The sequence below is a fragment of the Galeopterus variegatus genome, unplaced genomic scaffold, assembly GCF_000696425.1.
Source record: "Galeopterus variegatus unplaced genomic scaffold, G_variegatus-3.0.2 Scaffold6253, whole genome shotgun sequence".
In the NCBI taxonomy this organism is placed as follows: Eukaryota; Metazoa; Chordata; class Mammalia; order Dermoptera; family Cynocephalidae; genus Galeopterus; species Galeopterus variegatus.
The window spans coordinates 88,587-105,960 of NW_007732364.1; the positions used below are offsets into that span (position 1 = coordinate 88,587).

General features: G+C 36.2%; 1 protein-coding gene across 1 annotated transcript in view; it reads right to left on the reverse strand.

Annotated features, from left to right (window-relative positions):
• CAPS2 (calcyphosine 2) overlaps window positions 1-17,374 on the reverse strand; it is a 78,179-nt gene that overhangs the window by 46,809 nt on the left and 13,996 nt on the right. Inside the window, exons 2-5 of the mRNA XM_008590653.1 lie at window positions 17,071-17,120; window positions 15,355-15,400; window positions 13,505-13,681; window positions 1,112-1,234 (exon numbers count right to left, since the gene is read on the reverse strand). Coding sequence (XP_008588875.1) covers window positions 1,112-1,234; window positions 13,505-13,681; window positions 15,355-15,400; window positions 17,071-17,120 — 396 coding nt within the window. The remainder of the gene's footprint in view (window positions 1-1,111; window positions 1,235-13,504; window positions 13,682-15,354; window positions 15,401-17,070; window positions 17,121-17,374) is intronic.

Genomic DNA, 17,374 nt, shown 5'->3' on the forward strand with positions numbered 1-17,374 from the left:
GTAAGGAAAAGAAATCCACTAACACCCAGATAGCTTTGGGTTATATCAAGAAAAATACTCAATGGGTCTTAAGCATTGGTAACATCACTTTCAAATATAATTTCAGGAATGTATCAAAATAAGCCTTATTTGGAACAATATTTTGCCTTATAAAGTAGCTTTTTTTATTTTTAGGATAATCCTGGTAATACTGCTTATTCTATCAAGCATAAATATCTAAATAATAAAAAGCATAGAAAATAATATATGTGGTTTTAGTGAAAGAACTGTAACAAATTCACAACTTGGAACATCCACATAAAATCAATTAACCTAGTCCAGAGACTGACTACACATTGCTGTTAATTCATAACATATTGATTCCAGATAATTGTGACACAAATGAAATTCCCCTCAACAATAATGATAATGTAAGTAGCTGAACCCATATTGCTTTATTATTATTTAGTCTATCTAAACCACAGTTTTCCCAACTTTTAAGCTACCACACTAACATTCCATCGATCTGTTACAGGTATGCCTAAGAAATTAATCACCTGGACAGTGTCTTAGAGCCAGTCAACTCTAACTTCAAACAGTTTGATTCCCTTACACTACAGAAATGCTATAATTATCCATTTTTATTAGGACTGATCTAAGCAATACACATAAATTTAACTGGTTTTTTAAAAGACATAATTTAAAGTTAGTAGAGAGTCGGGAGTTTTGCTTCACTTTTCCTAAAGAAAAATTACTTCATTCCTAGCCCTTTCCTTAACTGACATGAATTTCTCTAGTGTTAGTAGCTTAGGATTTTCAGAAAAATAATCAGGCTACTTTTTGGGATGAGGAGGAGATGCCAAATAAGCCCACTAACATAAATAGCTGCCGACTAACATTTTGAACAGTATAAACTAAATGTTTACAAACTCTCATAGATGCAAGACAATTTTCCACAGAAAATATGCAATAGTCAATCATTTATTAAAATGAGGACTCGATTTTCACTTTAATATTCACCTAAGTCCAAATTCAATTGTTGCAATTATTTACTCCATTATAAGCCTATAAGATCTTATAAGGAAAATTATCTTAATGGCTTGTCAAATAAATAAAAACACTAATAACTTACTGCATCTGATTTTCTTGCACTCTGTTGTGTAGTGTAAGGGTTGTCTGCATAACCTTGCTGTAAGAGGGCTTTCCTATCCAGAGTTGTAAGGTCATTCATTCTGGCTTCTTCACCTTGCACACACTATACATGAAAGCAATAAATGAACCATCATACACATATTTAGGATATTTGTTTTTAACAAAATAAGGGAATAAATAACCACTGAATCATATAAATCATAAGTAAATAATCATATAGAAGTTAAGACATTAATAATATATAAATAATCATATAGAAGTTAAGAGTACAGGTTCTGGTAATCAGATTGCCTGTTTGAATCCAGCTCTTGCACTTTCCAGATAGATCACCTCTCTGTGTCTTGGTTTATTCATAATGGGAATTAATAATAGTAACCACTTCACCAGAAAAAGAATTAAATGAGACAATACATGTCTAACACTTATGAAAAGTACCTGACACACAGTAAGGAAGCATTAAATAAAAGGTAACAACTATTTATAACTATTATTGTCCATGTTTAATCTTTGTAAAATTAATAAATGTGGGCATAGCCACTCACTTATAAAATTAAATTTAGAAGTAAAGTACTAAAAGATGAGTGTAATCTTTAAGGTAAAGGATTTTTTGGGATGCTTAAGATATAAACACAAAATTTTTCTCTGTTTATGCGATGTGCTTATATTACCTTAACAAAAAAAGATGTCCTAACAGGATAGGAACTTGTCAAAAACTTATACACTTCAAGAGTTCTTCAACCAAGGCTTATTCTTACTTTAGAACTTCCTAGAAAGATCACATTCCATCTTCATACTCTGCTCTGTCTTCATGACCTTTGATAGCTACATAAAATTTTACTGTATATTTGTTAATGATTTATTGCCTGTTTCTTCTATTGTAAGTTACATGAGGGCAGGAACCTTGCTTGTTATTTTTATTACTGTATCCCAAGTGCAAAAACAGAACCACACATAGAAAACTTCTACAAATAATTATTCAATGAATGAATAATGAATCTTGTTTAATCATTTACTATATAAAAATCAATTTATGAGGACATTTTATAATTTTATTTATTTACCCACTAATATACCTGTTTTTCCTAAATAGTGATTTATTTTAAAAGGCACCAAAAGATGCTTAGCATTATATAAGGTAAATTAAGGAGGTTAATTTAAGAAATATGTTTAAGAAAAGTTCTCCATTATGTTTACGTTGGAAAAAAACTTTCAAAAGGATTTTATTTTGTTTCAGTTTGTATTTAACCTTATATGAAAGGAAAACAGTGACATTTCCATCTGTACTTCAAATTTAACCTCCCTAAACCAGACTTCCTTGTAGTCTTCCCCCCACTCCAGTTAATGGCAACTACTCAAGCCATAGAGTCTTCTTTTGTATTTTACAATATTTAATTGACAAACAAAATTGTATATATTTAAGGTGAACAAAATGATGACTTGATATATGTATACATTGTGTAATGATTACCACAATCAAATTAATTAACACATCCATCACCACACATGGTTACCATTTCTGTGTGTTTTGGAAGTGAGGTCATTTAAAATCTGCTCTCATCAAATTTTAAGTAAAAAATATAGTGTTAGTAACTATAATCACTATGTGTATATCAGCTCTTCAGAATTTATTCATCTTATGACTGAAAATTTGTACCTTTGACCAAGATCACCCATTTCCTCAAGCTCCCAGCCCCTGGCAACCACCATTCTACTCTAGGTGTAAAGCTACATGATTACGCCAATTGTCAGGTTAAAGCAATAGCTACGCTAATTGTATGGCTAAGCATTTCATAACTAAAGCCAAAACATTTCATCATTTTAGTTATACTAAGTTTCCATTTGTATTCTCAGGGCTAGGGCTCGAACCCTTCAAACCCATTGTACGGACTGAGTCACAGACCCCTCACATGCAGGTCCATGCTAGGTGACTGGGAAAGATTCCAGGAGCCATTGGCCGACAACACGAGCTCAGTCCTCAGCAGTAGCAGCAGCAGCTTACAGCAGCAGTAGCAGCAGAAGCAGTAGTGGCAGTCGCCTCTCAGGGCATCCCTGGGGCACCGGCAGCAACAGCTTGCAGCAACAGCTTTCAGCAACAGTAGCAGCCTCCCCGTGGCCCTCCTGGGGGCACCCCAGGGGCAGGGGACCCTGTGGATCAGAGCCATTCATCCTCTATACTTAAGTCTATAACCCAGCACACCTGAGTGCACATGCACAATTACATTAGACAATAACCAAGGAACACCTGGGCATACGTGCCTGTTTATTAGATCAAATGCTCCACAAGATTCTGAACATCTGCGGGGCCCTGACCATTTTCCTATATTTTCCCTACATTACACTTCTATGATTTTGATCTTCTTAGATTGCACATGTAAGTGACAACATACAATATTGTCTCTCTGTGGCTTATTCCACTTAGCATAATGTCCTACAGATTCATCCAGGTAGAGTCATTCTTGATCTCCCCTTTCCCTCCAGCCTACGACAAATCCATCAGTAAATCTGACTTCATGAGAAGATTTCTTATCCAGGTCTGCTACTAGCACCACCTGGGTCCAAACCGTCAGTATTATATCCTGCCGAGATTATTGTGATAGCCTTCTCAGAGATCTTCCTGCTTCCAGGTTTGGCCTATTCTCAACAGAATGAAGTAGCTTTCTGCTTCACAGCAAAAGGCAAATTCCTTACATGGCCTAGGAGCCCTCCCTGATCTACCTCCCAGACTCCCTTTAATTCTCTGACAATCTCCTCCCATCCTTCCCTTGCTCTCCCTTCTCTGACCACACTGTCCTCTCGATGGTTCTTACACATTCCATGCTCATTCCTACTTCATGACACTTAGTTTATCCTGACTTGCTCCTCACCTCTTTCAGGTGTGTGTTAAAAAGCTATTGTTGGGAAAATATAGGAAAATGGTCTGTGAGTCCTAGTACTAGTTTAAAACTGGCATAGTCAGCAGGATTTTGAGCAGGTACAGGAACCAAAAGCCCCTTGGGAGAGGAAGGAAATGTGGCTACTCCTGAATATGTTGTGCCCTATGTTCTCTTTCCTGTGGACAGGGATCTGGTTGCTACTTGCTATACTGCAAGTCAGCAAAGACCAGGCACTCGATGAAGTAATGTGGCCTCAGAAAGCCCTTAGGGAGGGGGAGGAAATGTGGCTGTCCTTGAGTATGCGGTGCCCGGTGGCCACTTTTCTGCTGACTGGAGCCTGGCTACTGCTCACTTTGCAGCAATCTGATTGAGATTTAAAGAAGAAAGCAGAGTTGTTGGAAGCACAGATAATTGTTCTGGAGGATGATGTGCTGTGACTGGGCACCCCTGCCTCTCACACCACGGAGAATGAAAAACCTAGTGGTGAGTTGGGGGAGACCATGCATCTCCAGGCATGACCTGCCATGCAACAGAAAGTGAAGCACGAGCAGCCTATAGGACCAGGCAGAATACCAGCAGGTGATCTACAGGTGACCCAATTCACTACCTATGTCCTGTATACCCAGGTTGAATTCGTTGGCTTGGGGAGACAGTTCCAGCAGAAACAGGGGGAGCCCCTGGCTGCTTGGTTGCTGAGGTTATGGGACCTAGGGGTGGACAGTGTGATATGCTCTGGTGAGGAGATGGAAAAGTTGGCCTTCATTATCATGCACCTGTCCCTGAGGCAGTGGCTACAGAATAGCTGCAGATATGCACAAGGGCCAGGTAATCACTCTTTAATGGAATGGGTGAATGCAACTGCCCAAACTGTGTGGGCAAATATTGGAGAACTGCCCAAGATTGTAAGTAAACGGCAAACATATTCTAAGTTGGTTCAAATAATTCGGGAGCTGGAGATGCGGCAGTCCATATTTAATGTAAACACCCATGGCCCAGATGATGAAAGTTTTACAGGCAGCATGAGAGACATAGTGCTGCAAAATGCCCCATCAGTGTCCTTTAGGTCACTGATGGCCATATTGGCCCCATACATTGGTCATCCTATATATGAAGTAATGACCATGATAGCCAGCCATGAAGTAGAGAAAAAGAGACAAGAAAAAGGGATCTGAAAGGTGGCTAAGACCAAACTCCTAACACATGCTCAGGATTTTATTCCAAGGGGACCAAGCAAGACTAACCATAAGCAGATGTGGCTTGACTTGCTTGCAGCAGGGGCTGATAGCAAGAAAACTGACTGGCAGCCAAATGCAGTCCTGTTTGCCTTGTGGCAGCAATTACGCCCTGCTAAATGTCTGGACACAGGGAGCAAATATGCTCAGTGGATTCAAAGGATTTTTTTATTGCTCCCAAGCAGGTGGATGAAATGTTCCATTTCGATTAGGGAGCAGGCCAAGTTACTCATCCTTTGGGGGCAGGCGAGGACTGGAGGCCTCACATTGAATTGGCAATACATTGGTCGAGGACAAATGTACAGCATGTTTTGGCATCGGTGGATACAGGTGCAGAATGTAGCCTGATATATGGCAATCCACATAAGTTTCCAGGGGCCGCAGTTCATATAGATGGCTATGGAGGACATACTATTGAAGTCAAAGCTATGTCACTGCCATTAAGCATTGGACGATTGCCCCCTCATGTGTATACTGTATTTGTATCCCCAGTAGCTGAATATATCTTGGGCATGCATGTACTTTATGGTTTGCATCTGCAAACAACATTTGGAGAATTTCGTCTACAAATACAGACAGTAAAGCCTGTGTTATGGGGATATGCTAAACATGACCCACAGGTGTTACCCCAGCCAAGACATGTAGTTAATGTAAAGCAATATCACTTACTGGGAGGACATGCAGAGATAGGTGCCACTATATTGGAGTTGGAGAAAGTTGGCATTATTCGTCTGACTCATAGCCCATTTAATGCTCCACTATGGCCAGAGAAAAAGCCTGACGGTACCTGGAGAATGACTGTAGACTATCAAGAACTATACAAAGTAGTGCCTCCTTTGCATGCAGCTATGCTTTTGGTTCATGACTTGATGGATCAGCTGATGACTCAGCTGAGAACTTATCATTATGTATTGGACCTTGCAAATGCTTTCTTCTCTATTCCAAGCTCGGCTGATAGCCAAGATTAGTTTTTCTTCACCTGGGAAGGGAGACAGTGGGCCTTTCAAGTATTGCCCCAAGGTTATCTGCATAGCCCAACCATCTGTCATGGTTTAGTGGCTGGGGACCTAGCCCAGTGGAGTAAGCCCAGCACAGTTACAATGTTTCACTACATTGACGACATGTTGTTAACCTCTGATTCTCTTGCAGATTTAACCCAGGCAGCTCCAATGCTGCTAAGCCATTTGGAACAATGTGGGTGGGTCACGAACACAGCCAAAGTGCAAGGACCTGGGCTGTCAGTCAAATTCTTAGGAGTGGTCTGGTCAGGTAAGATGAGAGTCATCCCAGAAGCTATTATAGACAAAATACAGGCATACCCTCAACCCACAACTGTAGCTCAGTTACAGACATATTTGGGACTTCTGGGATATAGGAGAGCTTTTGTACCCCATATGGCTCAAATGGCACACCCACTGTATGCATTGACAAAGGAGCCCTCTGGGATTGGACTGAGGAAGTAGAACAGGCTTATTGGGCTACAAAAAAGGGCAATACAGCAAGTATAGGCCTTACAAGTGGAAGACCCCCACTAAGCCTTTTGAATAAGATGTATGTATAACCCAGTGGCTCGGATAGTGGGTGTTGGGAAAATACAGGAAAATGGTCAGGGCCCCTCAGATGTTCAGAATCTTGCCAACCATTTGCTGTAAATATCCTCAGGTGTTCCTTATTACTACTTAATGTAATTGTGTATGGGCACCCAGGTGTTCTGGATTATGGACTTGAGTGTAAAGAACTAACAGCTCTAATCCATGGTGCTTTTCAGAACTCTCAGAGAAGCCACTAGGACGACTGCTCTTAGCTCTGAATAAAGCCTATTAATTTTTTACCCATGGCTCCCAGGACCTTTTCCTATTACCTAGCTCATAAACCTGTGTGTGGAGGGTTTATGACCCAGTCTGTGCAACAGACTCGAGGGGTCTATGAGCCCTAACACTAGCTTTACAGGTATCTTATTGGTAAGTTCTCCCTCGGTAATCCTATACAGATTGCTGTCCCATACCTATAGCCGTGACTTCCCCAGTTCCTTTATATCTATAGCATTTATCATTATCTGTCATACAAGATGAGTTGATTGACTAATCAATCCATTGACTTATTTTTTTTCTCTTCATACTATCTCCTTCCACTATGACTTAAGCTCAGTAAGGGCAGGAAATTTTGTCTGTTTTATTCACCGATATCCCCAGTGCCTGGAAAGGTGACTTGCATATAGTTAAAAATTCAATAGGTATTTGTTGAAAGAATAAACAATGAATGAATGAATTATGGTGGTCATTTCCAAAACCAAAAGGAGGTTTGTCTTCTTACAGACATAGTGAAAAAAAGATATATCTGGAATGATTAATAATAAGTTAAATTAGGGAATTAATATTATTTTCTGAAAAATTGAAATGTAATGATTTTCAAGTTTCAATTAAAGATGTTTCATTACTTAAAAAATATATAGGTACACAAAAGTTTACATTTTAGGGAGCAAAACAATTTGACAATAACAGATTCATCACCTTTTTATACTAAGTGGAAGAAAAACTCAACAAAGGATATTTGCCATTAGAATCAACCAGAATCAAACTTATTTTATTGTTCAACTGATTATCAGTCGACTCATGTATCAGCTTGATTACTTAACAGCTATGGCCTTTAGTTATTGTCCTGGATCCTAAATAACTCTATCCTTAGCTTTTCTTTGTCAATAAAGAGAATCAATTTACATCTTGCTCCCTTCTTTAAAGAGGGGCTTCCATTTCTGATATCGGGAACTTTCTCTATTTTCAAAAATTACTATTACAGTGTCAATTTATGTAATTATAATAAAATATACTAGTAGCCTATTTATATAGCATTTGTGATTCTCATAATTCTACACATTTCAAGACATAAAATAAGTTGCTCAAACCCCTCGAGTACAAGACTGTTATACACACAATCTACAGAAATCTTTTATTACAAAAGCTTTTTTGCTAAAAATATGTTTTGTTCCAAAAACACATTAAACTTAATAATTTCACACTTTTAATGTAGGTTAAAAAATCAAGGAAGCAAAACAGTATTTTTTCAACAGAAAATATGTACATATTGGTTTCAATAAAACTCTTTATTCATATTATATAAAATGTTTATCATATGGAAAGATTTACATATAATATTTGTTCCTGTCCTAAACCAACAGTAAACAAATGTTCTCATCTGAACATGTGTTCAAGGAAATCAAAGTTTTACTTCAGAAATCTTTCTTGATATTTTTGTTTTTATAAAAAATAATTTATTTATTTTTGATTATACATGTTTATGGGGTACAGATTTGATTATCACTATTCATGTACAGTATGTGAATATCAAATCAATATTATTAGCATGTTCACCATTATAAATCCTTATTATTCTTTTTATCCCTTACCCATTTGCTCCTTAACCTCCTTCTTCCCCACCTCTAGTAACTATAGGTCTGTTCTCTCCTGAAAGTTCATCATTTTATTGTGGTTTTTATTTCCTTCCTTTTTTCTTTCTTTCTTGGCTCCCACTTATGAGCAAGGATATGCAGTATTTCTCTTTCTGTGCCAGGCTTATTTCACTTAATATGTTTTTCTCCAAGCTCATCCATGTTGCTGTTAATGGCAGTATTTAATTCTTTTCTATGGCTGAGCAGTGTTGTATATATACCATTGTATACATACCACATTTTCCTTATCCAGTCATCTGTCAATGGACATTTAGGGTGGTTCCCTATCCTGGCTATTGTAAATAGAGCTGCAGTGAACATGGGAGTGCAGGTATCCCTTCGACATCGTGATTTACATTCCTTTGGGTATATACCCAGAAGTGGGATTTCAGGACCATATGATACTTTTATCTGTAGTTGTTTGAGGAAACTCCATACTGTTTTACATAATGGCTGTACTAATTTACAGTCCCAACGACAGTGTAGAAGAGTTCCCTGTTCTCCACATCCTCATGAGCGTTTGTTATTCTAAGTCTTTCTGATAATGGCCAGTCTATCTGGGATGATCATTGTGGTTTTGATTTGCATTTCCCTGATGATTAGTAATGTTAAGTAGTTTTTCATGTACATGTTGGTCATTTGTACGTCTTCCTTTGAAAAACCTCTAGTCAGCTCCTTTGCCCATCTTTTAATGCAATTATTTTGGGGTTGTTTTACAGTGAAGTTGTTTGAGTTCCTTATACATTCTGGATATTAATCTCTTGTCAGATGTATAGTTTGCAAATACTTTCTCCCATTCTTTACATTGTCTTTTCGCCCTGTTGATTGTTTCCGTTACTGCACAGAAGCTTTTTAGTTTGGTGTAAGCCCATTTATTTTTCTTTTGTTGCTTGTGCTTTTCAGGTCTTATTCATAAAGTCTTTCCCCAGACATACATCCTGAATTGCTTCCCCTATGTTTTGTGTTAGGGGCATTATAATTTCAGGTTTTATACTTATGTCTTTCACCCATTTTAGGTCAATTTTAGTATATGGGGAGAGGTATGGGACTAATTTCATTTTTCTCCATATAGATGTCCATTTTCCCCAGCACCATTTACTGAAGAGGCTGTCCTTTACTCAATTTATATTCTTGGTGCCTTTGTCAGAGATCAGTTAGCTGTAAGTACCCGGGTTGATTTATGGATTCTCTATTATGTTCCATTTGTCTGTCTATTTTTATGCCAGTACCATGCTGTTTGGGTTCTATAGCTTTGTAGTATAGTTTGAAGTCAAGTAGTGTAATGCCTCTGGTTTTATTATATTTTGAACTACTTTACTGCCACCCAATAAAACAGGTGCCCAGAGAAACCTTCATTTTATTTTCCTTACATTTTTACAGTAACCTAAATATCACATGGCAGACCCTGCAAATAAAATATGGCTGGATGCTAAAAGGTTGTAAAATTATTCTACCTGGTATTTTAGACATCAAAATTACCATACTTGTGTGCATATGTTTGGGTCTGGAAGATTTGTTTTAAGATAAAATATACCAAATAATCCAATTAAAACTCTTACTCTTTCAGCTAAACTCTACATGATTAATTGATTGATCTATTTATTTTTATTTTTAGCCACAAAACAAGTCTTAATACATTTAAAAAGATTAAGATCATAGAAAATATGTTCTCTGACCACAATAACTGAGGGAAATTTAAGAAATGCACAAATATGTGGAAATTAAACAACACTCCCCTAAGTAAACAATGGGTAAAAAAAATATAGGGAAATTAGAGAGTACTTTGAGATAAAAGTCAAAGTACAATTTATCAAAATTTAGAGGATGCAGGGTTCATGCAATGCTGAGAGAAAAACTTATATTTGTAAACACTTATATTAAATATCTCAAGTCAGTAATGTAAACTTCTACTTTAAGAAAATAGAAAAAGAAGAGAAAACTAAACCAAAAGCAAATATAAGCAGGAAAATACAAAGATGACAACAGAAATATATGAAATAGGGAATTAAAAAACAATAGAGAAAATCAACAAAACCAAAAGTTGATTCTTTAAAAAGATCAACAAAATTTGCAAACCTTTATCTAGATGGGCCAAGAAAAAATAAAGACTGGAATTACTAAAATCCGAAATAAAGCTGGGCATTATTATATTGCCATTATGGTTTTTTTGTGGCAGTAAGATTTAGTTTCTTTCTCTTTCTCATTTACATTTTTGTTCTACCAGTGGGTTTTGTTCTTTCATGTGTATTTGCGGTAGTGATTTTCATTTTGGGGGTTCCAGATGCAAGATTTCCCTGAGAATTTCCTGTAGGGCTGGTCATGTGTTGTTGAACTCCTGCAGTTTTTGTTTGTCTGGAAAATACACTATTTTTCCTTCATTTCTGAAGGATAGCATTGCCAGGTATATTATTCTTGTCAGGCAGTTTTTTTCTTTTAGTATTTTGAATATATCACCCCATTTTCATCTGACCTGTAGTTTCTGTTGAGATGTCTGCTGTTAGTCTGATAGGGGCTCCCTTACAGGTGACTTCATGATTTTCTCTTGCTTATTTTAAGATTCTCTCTGTCTTTGAGCATTGCTAGTTTGACTATAATGCATGTTGGAGATGATCATTTTGGGTTGAATCTGTTTGGGGATCTTTGAGCATCCTGGATCAAAAGGTCCGTATCTCCCCCTATACCTGGGAAATTTTCTGTTATTATTTCATTGAGTAGGTTTTCCATTCCTTTTCCTTTCTCTTCCCCTTCTGTAACACTCATGAGTTGAATGTTTCTTTGCTTAAGGTTGTCTGCTAGCTCTCTTAGATTCTCTTCATTTGTTTAAATTCTTTTTTTCCTTTTTTCTTTATTTTGTCCACCTGGCTTATTTAAAAAAAAAAACTATCTTAAACATCAGAAATTATTTCTTGTATTTGTTCTAGCCTGCTGCATAAGCTATTGGTTGTGTTTTTTATTTCATTGAGTGAATCTTTTAGTCCCATTAGTTTTGTTACATTCTTTTTTAATGTATTAATCTCTTCATAAATTTCCTCCTTCATATCCTGGACTTTTTTTTCTCATTTAATTATATTGTCTAACTGAGTCTTCTTGTATCTCATTGACTTTCCTTAAGATTGTTGCTCAGAATTCCTTTTCAGTCATTTCAAGGGTTTCCTGCTCTATAAGTCTGGTACTTGAGAATTACTGTATTCTGTTGGTGGTGTCATATTTTCTTAGGTTTTCATATTTCTAGTATCTTTACATGTCTGGTCATCAGGTAGAGCAGTGGCTTCTTCTAGTACTCTGGAGTGGGTTTTGAGAAGAGAGATGTCTTCTTCCTTTTCCAGTCTCTGCTGATGACACTACTGTGTCAATGCAGTTGAGTGTCTGGCAGGCCACCTGCACAGTGGCTGTGGCTACTGCTGTGGCATTGAGCCACTTTTTCAGCAGTTGTAGTGGTGGCAGTGGCTGTGGTGGGCTACCCACATGAAAGTGGTATTTTTGACATTCTCTCTTGCCTGTTTCCAGGTGGGGGTGCTGCCCTCAACTCCTGTCTGGGACCCCAGGTGTGCTCTGTTGCCTTCTTCTAGACAGAGTGGGTTGCCCTTGGCTCCAGCCTAGGACCCTGGATATGCTGTCTTACATGCTTTCATGTGTAGGTGGCTGCCCTTGGCTCCTGCCTAGGACCCCAGGCATGCTCTCTTGCTTGCTTCAGGTTGAGGGGGCTGCCCTCAGTTCCTGCCTAGGACACTGGGCATGCTCTCTTGCCTGTTTCCAGGCAGAGGGGGCTGGCCTCAGCTCCTACCTAGGATCCCAGGTATGCTCTCTTGTTTGCTTCAGGTGAAGAAAGCTGCCCTCAGGTCCTGCTTAGGACCCCAGTTGTGTTCTCTTGAGTGTTTCCAGGCAGAGGGCTATTCTTGGCTCCTGCTGAGGACCCTGGACATGCTCTCTTGCCTGCTTCCAGTTGGAGGTGGCTACCCTCAGCTCCTCTATGTGATTTATTTAGTTATATATAGTTCCTACATGGATTAAAAAACTAGTTGATATCCCACACCTACTTATCACTTTATCATTTTTTTAACTTACAGGAAAATGTTAAGCAAACACAAACATCAAACTTCCCTGAAAATACATTATTCTTATAGAAAGTTAATTGAATTAAGAACTGTGTTCAAGTGTTCTCTTATTTATGGTCAGTAGTATCATAAACTATGTCTCTAAAACTTTCTTTCCAAAAACCAAGATTGCTGTTTCCTGTATGCTTATGAAAAGCCTTTAAACTTATTATATTTAATATACTCTTTTATCATGAATGATGAATTTATACCTAATTAATATTAAATGAAAGCATAACAATTTCAGCAATTTATGAGGTTAAAAAAAAATCTCCCAAAATGAGCCAAAAGACAGTCATGAAGTGATGACAGTTTGAGAACACAACAGGGTCACTGTAAAGTCTGAAACCACTTTTCAACGTTAAAACTTAGACTGTGATAACAAATAAGTTCATGATAGCTACATCAAAAGCATGTATTTAATATTGTCTTACTTCCAACCCCAAGGAAGTGAAAAACTTCTAACAGGGAAAAGATGATTAAGTCATATGACTAAAGTTTTCACTTCTGAAAATGGTGGTAATACCCTTTAGGGTTTGTTGTAAAATATAAACTAGTAAAATACAAACTAGTAAAATACTTAAAATAGTCCCTGCCACATAGAAATAAATGTTAGCTATTACACTTATTATGACCACAATAAGACATATAAAACTAAAAGATATTTCAGTAATATGTGCACTGTTTTCTTTAAATTTCATTAGAATTTTATAAAGCCTCATACATTACCTTTTCATCTATCTTGTTTCTCAGAGACTGTTGATGTATGATATTTGATTTTGTCTTTTCTGCATTTCTCTGACTATACTGTTTATACCCCTCTTTCATTTCAGTTTTATACTGCTGATATTTTAGTTTATATTTGCTTGTTGGTGCTGGCAAATTTTCAGGTATTATGCCCTGCTCCTAGAGGTAAAGGGGAAAAAAAACATGCTACCCATCAGAAAAAAATCAAAGTGATTATTAATTTTCCTTATTGACATTAACAGGTTTATCATTTGCCTTAGCATTTATGCCTAAGAAACAGACCATTAAAATCCATGTTCTAAACAGAGGTGATATTTAAAACATTTAGTTGGTACAGCATCACTAACCAATCAGAGAACACAGAATTGCTCAGAATGGGCACTGGGCTTTAATATCAGTAAGCTTGTACCTTGCTTTCCAGCCAAAGATCAATCTTGGTTCCAAATTTCAGAGGAGCTTCTCTTAGAAGTTTCAGATAGGCTTTTCTTTCCTCTGCCCCAGAGGAACTCCATTGTCAATCATTCCTTCCAGAATAGTCATAGGAATTGGATATCACTAATACTGAGGACTGGTTGCCATTTCTAGAACACTGAGATATTCTACCTTCTAGTAGAATATCTGTTATTTGGTTCTCTGTTACATTGCCATGGGAGTAAGAGATAATAGAGCCAGTGGATAAGAGAAACCTAAAAAAAAGTGCTAAGCAGGTACAAGGGCATACCTATTGACCCACAGAGAGACAGACACTCCAAAAGGAGCATATAAAGCCAGTCCAACCCTTGAAAAGTGTTGAGGATAAACAAGTCTATCCCAGAGGAGAAAAATGAAACAAAGCTTCAGTGTGAAAACTATAGCAAGATACAGACTAGAGTATTACTCATGTAATTTTCCAAAATGAGACTGGGGAGAACATGAACAGAGCCAGCTACAGGAAAAGGACTAACAAAGACAGAAAAGTAAACCCTCCTTATGGAATATTAGTCACAACCTATATTCATAATGTGGAACAAAACACTAGATACTGTCTGAACTATAAACATATCCCAAGGAGACACTTTGAAATAAATATTTCCTAGTATCCTAGTAGGCTAAAGTATGAATCAATTTCCAAGAGACCAATCTTAAACTAGCAAGTTTAAGTTGCCATATTTTTAAAAATTCCTTACTTCCATATATGGATGTAACTTTACTTTATCTATTTTATAAGAAATTTTTTAAATGCCATTCTTATTGACATTCTTATGTGTGAAAAGAAAGTGTAAAACAAAGTAAATTATTTCACCAACATTATTGTTTAGGATTATTTATTTTTTAAAGATGACTGGTAAGGGGATCTTAACCCTTGAGTTGGTGTTGTCAGCATCACGGTCTCCCAAGTGAGCCAACCAGCCATCCCTATATAGGGACCCAAACCTGTGGCCTTAGTGTTATTAGCATGACACTCTCCCAAGTTAGCCATGGGCCGGCCCTATGTTTGGGATTTTAATATATAAAATATTTAAACTGGGAAAAACATAGACAGGAATGGTAAAATTTCTGAATTAAATACAATGCTAATAATGCATACTATAATTCTGAAAGTTGGTAATAGCCAAATAAATACTAACCAGTTCATTTAGATGATGCTGTGTATATGGTATTTGACATGGTGTGATCCAACCAAGAGTAGAAGATGAATTCGGTGGGTTAAAATAAATATGTGCTGTACTAAGTGGAATACGATTATATGAAAAATCATCCTAAAAATAAAATGTAATTAATGATACTTATTATATACTATATGTAATACTGTGCTCAAATGTTTATTATATTAAATACTATGTAAAAATTACCTCATCATCAGAATCAACAAGGCTTCCCAAGTCAAGTGGTGGGACCCTGAAAGAAAGAATCTGTGCATCCCATAACTGTTTAAAATGAGACCTTAATAATTGCAAATCATGTATGTCACATCTTATATAAAAAGCCAGCTTTTATACGCTGTAGCCAGTGGTGTTAAACATTCAGTAATTTTTGAGCTGGTTGTTATACACAGACATTATTAAAAATAAAATTATATAAATTTATAATTAAATTATATTAAAAACAAAAGTGATAATTACTCAAAATGTATTACTTCCAATGATTTTACTGTACCTCACTATTATCTGTGCTCTAGAGGTTATCTACGTCTATCATATCTGTATAGTAATATAATAGTGTGCATCTCTTTCCAACTCTGTGCTTAGTGATGTTACATAGACAGCTTGAAATCAGTTATGGTCAGATTATTTACACTGGAATTGGAAAATGCTGTGAACCAGAACTTAATTTATTATTTAGTTGATTTCTGAAACTGAAAAAAGTGGTGGAGATAAAAAGTTAATAAACTTTTTTTAAAGTTTAGCAGGTCAAACTTAAAAGTATATCATGTCTATAGCTGTCAGTGACTGGCACTAAATATTATTTCAAACTATTATTTCATATTCAAACTTATTATTTGATTCAGCAAAGAAATCACTCACATCACTTCACAGAAAATGAAAATGTCAACCAATATTCATTTGGAACTACACTGGTTCATCAATTGCAACCACACAGATAACAGAGTTTAGCAAAAAACAAAGAAAGCATTCTGTGAGAAATCAATTGTCTATACGGGATCTACAACAAAGACTTTATATATTTTATTAGTATTTTTAAATTACTTGCTACACATCCTTTATATCAGTAAAAGTCATAATCAACTTAAAATATACTTAAATTTATTTATAATGAACAAATAAAATTTATAATAAACTTATAATACACTTTCAGAAAACCAGTTGTTAGACATTGACCAGCACACAATTGACACATTCATCGTGTCTTATTCCATATCCTGTGCTTGAGCATAACTCTATTCTTTACGTCTAGATAAGCATACAGATATCTATTATTGTATAACCACATGAAATTGTTGGTATTTACTCATTTTTAATCTACGAAAATCTCAATGTCATGTTGCCCATCCTAGTAAATTACTGTTTTTAATTTCTTTTTTCCAAGAAGCCCTACAGTCTAAAATATTTGAAAGAATATAAAAGTCCAATCATTCCAAATTTTAAAAGGCAAAAGTAATATGAAATCTAAAACAAAAAATTATGTATTCTAAGCTAAACATAATTCAATAAGATTGATAAAATTGTCATATTCCTCAAGATAAGACTAAAGCACAGATATATTTACCATTAAGTTAATTTCGACTATACCAATTATATAATTACAAATTTTACATATGTCTTCAATAAATACATTTAGCTGAATTTTCTAAATGAATATTTTAGCTTCTTCAGGAAAATATAGAATAATATTAAAGAAAAAAAAGTATTACCCATAATTCTACCATCTTATTACAAGTTATTTTAATTGTGGCATAGTAATTTTCAGGCCACCCATATGCATATAGATTTTTCTAAGGTTCACTATTATAGCTACACATATATAATTTTGCCTTCTTTTTTTTAACTTGCAAACATATCATAAATATTTCCCATTAAACAGTTCAAATGTGAAGAAATGTGACTTACACAGGTGGGCAAGAATTCTGGATTGCCCATGATCCAGAAGTCCATCCTTGCTTTTAATTAAAAAAAAAAAAAAAAAAGAATCAATATGCATATATCCTTTAAACCCCATATAAGAAATATTTATTAAGCCCCTCCCTACTGTGCTTGAGACACAGATAAAATGAAAGCATGATAGATACCTCCACCCACATATCACTGTCTGCTGGGGAAGACATTCACTCAAATAAGCAATAATGGGAAAAATAAGGGCCGGCCCGGTGGCGCACTGGATAGTGCGCCGCTTGGGAAGCACGGCAGCGCTCCC